Source organism: Coffea eugenioides, unplaced genomic scaffold (assembly GCF_003713205.1).
Source record: "Coffea eugenioides isolate CCC68of unplaced genomic scaffold, Ceug_1.0 ScVebR1_3251;HRSCAF=4431, whole genome shotgun sequence".
NCBI lineage: Eukaryota > Viridiplantae > Streptophyta > Magnoliopsida > Gentianales > Rubiaceae > Coffea > Coffea eugenioides.
This window is the reverse complement of record NW_020863810.1, coordinates 1,777-7,505: the sequence shown is the minus strand read 5'-3', so window position 1 is coordinate 7,505 and position 5,729 is coordinate 1,777. Positions and strand designations below refer to the sequence as shown.

General features: G+C 31.6%; 1 protein-coding gene across 1 annotated transcript; it reads left to right on the top strand.

Annotated features, from left to right (window-relative positions):
* Positions 1-1,866: 1,866 nt before the first annotated feature.
* On the top strand, positions 1,867-5,410 carry LOC113757692 (ribonuclease S-7-like). The gene is made up of 2 exons (XM_027300834.1): positions 1,867-2,118; positions 4,946-5,410. Exons 1-2 carry the CDS (start codon positions 1,879-1,881, stop codon positions 5,408-5,410), a joined length of 705 nt encoding a protein of 234 aa, XP_027156635.1. The 5' UTR covers positions 1,867-1,878.
* The last annotated feature ends 319 nt before the right edge of the window (positions 5,411-5,729 follow it).

The window sequence follows — 5,729 nt, the reverse complement described above, 5'->3', positions numbered from 1 at the left end:
TTTGGTGTTTTTAGAGTAGTTTTTGTGATTTAAAAAATAAAATATCAAATTTAATCATTTTATCCTTTATTATGAATCAAATAAAGAGATAAACACTTTTAAAAGTTTTCAAATTATACATTATCTAATACAATAAGTACATATTAAACTATATTTCCAAACAATATATTTAAAGGTACTTAAACAATTAATAAGTACTTTTATTAAAAACTCTATTAATGAAATACTTTTCAATAAGTTGTTTTTGATAAGGGCCCTTAGTACTTTTGATAACGGGAATCATACAAGCAAATGCAACTACTACAAAGGATTATACTTAAAACGAGATCTTGAATAGGATCCTCAAAATTAGCATTATGTTTTTTAATTCGGACCGTTAATTAAACCGACGAAGTATTCGGGTCGAGGATCAATCAGTTGAACTGGTTCAACCCTAGTTTGATGCTTTTTTTTAAAAAATAATTTATATAATAAATATGCACAAAATAAGACATGCATTGGACTAATTTAGAACTTTATATGATAAAAAGTCTAAAACTTTCAAAGGAATTGGATTTTCACAAATAAATTTTTAATAATTTTGAATCCAACCCAAAAATACCACAATATTCTGAAATTATACAAAATTCACGTCTATGAGAATTAGACATTGTGAGTTTAAATTTTAGTTCATGTTTTTTAGATTTAGAGATTGCAACCCTTTAAAAAAAAAGAAGTTTGGAGTTTGGAAGAAATCAAAAAAATAGAAAATAGATATACAAACTTGATAAGAGGCAAAAAATGAGAAGAAAGTAAGTGGATGTGGCAAAAAATAGTCTTTACAAACTTGATAAGGCAAAAAATAGAAAATTAATCTTTAGGGTTAAGAAAAACCTTTTTTTAATTTTTTTCAATTTAATAGACAAAAACAAAAAAAATTGCTGGTTCAATGGTTCAATTCAGCTCGTACGATTCACACGGTTCGAATGGTTCAATTTGATTTCTAAGTTCAATCAACCCAAAGTATAAACTGAACCGAAGCTATAATCGATTCGCGGTCCGACAGGTCAAACTGACTGGTCCAATCTGGTTTTCAAAACAATGATTAGCAATTGATATCATAGTTGGAGCAGGGAAAGAAACATTGAGGAAGATTGAAACGCCAAAGTACAAGCTTTTCCTCGGATCTAGTCCTGTGAATGGTTCAAGATAATTCTAATTGTTTAAATAATTCCCAAAAATTTACCTGACAATTTCTTGTAGACCAAAAATTCTACAGAGCTTCGCTTAGGGTCAAACATCATCACAAATTGGGCTTTTTTTATTTTTATTTTTATGGACTCTGAGCTGTAATGGACTAGCAAGGTTATGACTTAGTTCTCATCTTCAAATTGACTAAAATGGCAAGGCACTACAGCAAGTCAGCAACATTGTTTGTGCTTTAACTGTGAATGAGGAATTCTTTTTGGCCATCTGGTACATGTATCGGAAACCAAAAATTGATTAGTCAAATGCACTGTAGAATTAAGATCATATACTTTGTGCAAAATCCAAATCAAATTGAATTCAAAACAATCTAGAAAGTGGGGACTGTTCATCTTCCAAATCACATGTGAGATCATACCTTTTCAAGGCCGATCCATCACATTCTTCTTCCAATCACATGCGCAGTCATACCTTTTGAAACCGATCATTGCATAGAGTGATACTCAGTTGCTTTTAAGTTCTTCTGCGAAGGGGCTCGCCATGTCTCGACTTGAGGACCGATCCATCACATACCGTGATGCTGAATAGCTCATAAATTGAGTTTGTGCCGTCTTTAACTTTTAACCGATTCCGTCCTCTCCCTCCCTCCGCTTCATCCCAAGCCTCCGTTGAAATATTTCCAGAGCCTTCCTTATGGCTAGATCTTATATAATACTGACACTGATACTGGTTGTGTTCATCATTGATGCGGAAAAAGTAAGTGGTCAATACGAGTTCTTCAGGCTAGTTACGTTTTGGGGTCCATCGTATTGTAGGTTGTACCAATGTGGGAGAGAAACCCCGGTTCCCAAGTTTACGTTGCATGGCCTCTGGCCCGATAACTACACGCGAGGTTTGTACAAGTGTGGTGGCACCCGTTATCGACCACTGAAGGTCAGAGTATTAAATTGTTCTGTCTGCACAATCTTACTATTTACCATGGATTGATGTTTTAAAACAATGAAAAATAAATCTGTATCTCATGCATTCATTTATTATATGTGACATCCTTACCCGACACTGGGGTTTTGGCATTAACCAGAGCACTAAAATTTTTTTTAATGATTACCCACTAGTGGGAAAGCAAATCCTGTGTGTGCAAATAAAAAAAGAAAAAATTCACACAAAGAAAATATGTAAGTTGTTGGTGGTTGTTGGAGATTTTATTAAACTTGTTCGTGAGTGTTTTTTTTTAATGGGTGGTGATGGTAATATCATTTTGTCCTTTGTTGTAAACGTAAAAATACAAATTTCGAAAATGGAAAAATATAGCATAATGTAAAGCCTCCTCTCACTTCATATGTTCTAATAATTAAGGCACATCCCACACTGTAAAACTAATGAAATAAAAAAAATATTTGTAAACATAATTTTCATGGAAAAAAAAATGAAAGACAAAAAGAAAGTAATAAAAGAAATAGAATAAACGATGGTTGTAAATCTGCAGCCATCCTTCGATGGAATTGAAGAAAAAGCTAATGCAATTATATAAGGATCGTAAAGAGCTTGCAATCGAGATCAATCATATAAAGATCGAAAAGAGTCTGGAATTGATAAATAAAGGATTGAAGATAGTTAATAGTTTATGAATAGTATAGTAAAATGAATATGTTGTTGCGAGTACAGGAGATTACTTGAAATATTATTTAAAGTAAATATTGTAGTTCCTTTTTAGTGTAATGTATATGAGATTAAAGGTATATAAGAAGACAAAATATTGATTAGAAAACAAATAATTTTTATATTCTAATTGTGAGGAAGTTTTCTTGAAGATTCAAACCCTAAACTTGAGAGTTTTCCTTGATCACTAGGCTAACCCAAGTGCTTGTGTGGATAGTTACTTGTTAGAACAAATCTAAATATTCTTTTTGACTCTGACTTTTTTCTAGCCTCAGATAATACTGTTAATTTTGGAGGTATTTTGTGTTTCTGCTAAATTATGAGAGGTAGATATGGCTTTACAAAAAGTGGCAAAATAATTAACCTCATAAGCGAATTCATGCTTTATCTTTAATTTAATTAACATACATACATATATATATATATATATATAGATGTAAATTGTAGAAGTGTTTATTTAGTATAGACATCTATAGCTTCCCATAACTTCCTCTCCTTGTTTTCTTTTCTCAATCATATTTTAAAAATTTTGCACAAGATGGAGTATACCTACACCACTAATATAGTTTATTTAACTATACCATTAGTTCTAATTTGTTTAATTTGGATAAGACACTTCTTTGCCATTACAATCACTTGATCATTAGTCCTCTTTTACATATCTTCACTTCTATTAAATTGTTTAATAATACAATACCAAAGTCCCCCAATGCGTTTTTGCAGTTACAATTTCTCTATTTTCGTTTGGATTGTAGATGAAATGAAAGATAATGGTTAATTTACATTCTGGCATGAGTTAAAAAATTTTAAAAGTGGTCTAATTACCAAATTTGTGAGTTTCAATATCAATCAACAAACAGAATTATATGTTAGCTGAAAAAAAAGACATATCATTCTATTAAAATTAATGGAATCTATTATATGTATATGGAACTAAGGTTTTCAATTATTAGTGATTTCCACTCTTATGTGACCTAACCAAAAAAAAAAAAAAAGTGGCACACCTAATTGGCAAATAAGTGGCAATAGTTGATTGATGATAAGCATGAGGTGTTTGGTTCGTATTTCAGAATCAGAAAATTGGAATCGTAAACCTTACTATGAGCATTAGTGTCCTCTTTTATGTAGCATTATCAATTGAAAAATAAGCAGGATACCTAATTAACAAACAAGGAACAATAATTGATTGATAACAATTAGAAGGTGTTTGGTTCGTATTTTGGAGTCAAAACATTGAAAATATAAACCATACATACTCACCCTTATATATTTTGCTTTGAGATGAGTAGAATAGGTTTCATTTTATTAAAAAGTTAATAAAGATGAAACTCAAGCTATAAGTGCGGAATGATAGAATACAAGATAAAGTACTTTTATTTCCATTGAACAACTCTCATAATGATTATCAAGCAATAGGCATGGGTATCATTAATTTGATACTTTTTTTTTTAATTTTGACACACATTCTTACCCTTCATAGTTCATACCCATTAATCAAAGACCCCATAAACAATTTTTTTCAACTGTTCTAACACATCAAATTTTCTTTTATTTTTTTCTCTCTTGTAACAACTATTATCTTCTAAGTTAAATTATTTTGTCATCATATAAAGTAAACATGTTTAGTAAATCCTATAATATTCAATAAAAAAAACAAGAAAAACCTTTATAAGGTTGAAAAATGAATGCTCAATAGATTTATTTGTTTAGTTCATTTTACAAAAAAAAATGCACTAGGATTTCAAGACAATGCATCTCTGGAATAAATACATCATACAAATTTGGCAAGAAAATTTACTATGTTTACTTATTTTTATTTAGGGTTTGCCTAGGATGCCACAGGCTCTCAGGTGTTAAATTTTGGCAAAACTAAATGAAAGGGTGCAATACATAGGAGTGTATGCATTAACATGGTAAATTAGGTAGTAAGTTAAAGTATAATTTAAGTGTACTAACAAGGTTACCTGTTAACATAATCCTTTTACTTAAACAAATGTTGGTAATGTAAATAAAATATAAAAGGATCATTGCGACTTTTTTTCCTTTTTGAATAATTGCGAGTTTATGCTTAGTTAATAATTACAAATTTTCTTTTCTATAGGATCAACGAAGTATAAATGCACGGGATAGTTATTGGTATGATTATTTCTTGCCAAATCCCCCATCAGCGACAGGTAATTGGCGCATTGAACAAGGGTTTTGGGCCCATGAATGGAGGGATCACGGTACATGTTCAGAAAATGTTTTCAGCCAACAAAGCTATTTTAATCTGGCAAAGAGGTTGATGTTTATGTATGACCTTAAATCTGCACTCTTTAACCTAAACAATCCAATTCCATTGCCCTGGCCCAGAGTTTCGGATGTCTTGTCGGTCATCTCCAAATCTACTCGAGCTAGGCCAGAATTACGGTGCCGCTATTACGACGACCCCAATATCCAAATGTTAGTGGAGGTGGTCTTGTGCTTTGATGTTCTGGGAAACCAAGTGATTAACTGTACTCTACCAGGTTCTGTGTTTTGTGGGAGGAGATCAAGCAGAATCTATGTACCGGAAAGCTTTCAGTAGCTTTATAATTATCAATGTTGTTATCGGGAATTACTAGGTCGGATAGGGTTGAGATTTGGAATCCATGAGACTGATTGAGAATCATGACAAATATGAGCAACTCGACGTTTTCTGCCTAAAACACTAGTAGTTATTTTGCGTTCTTTAGCTTGTTTCTTGTCTGTTTTTTGTTGTTCCACTTTCACCCGAGAGCGGTGACAATTAAGCAATAGATTGTGAAATCCAAAATCCGAATTTTATCATTCTGGTCCAATCTTCTCTTTAGTCTACCCAAAAAAAAAAAAAAAAGTAACGATACGAGTATCTCGTAGACTGTCCA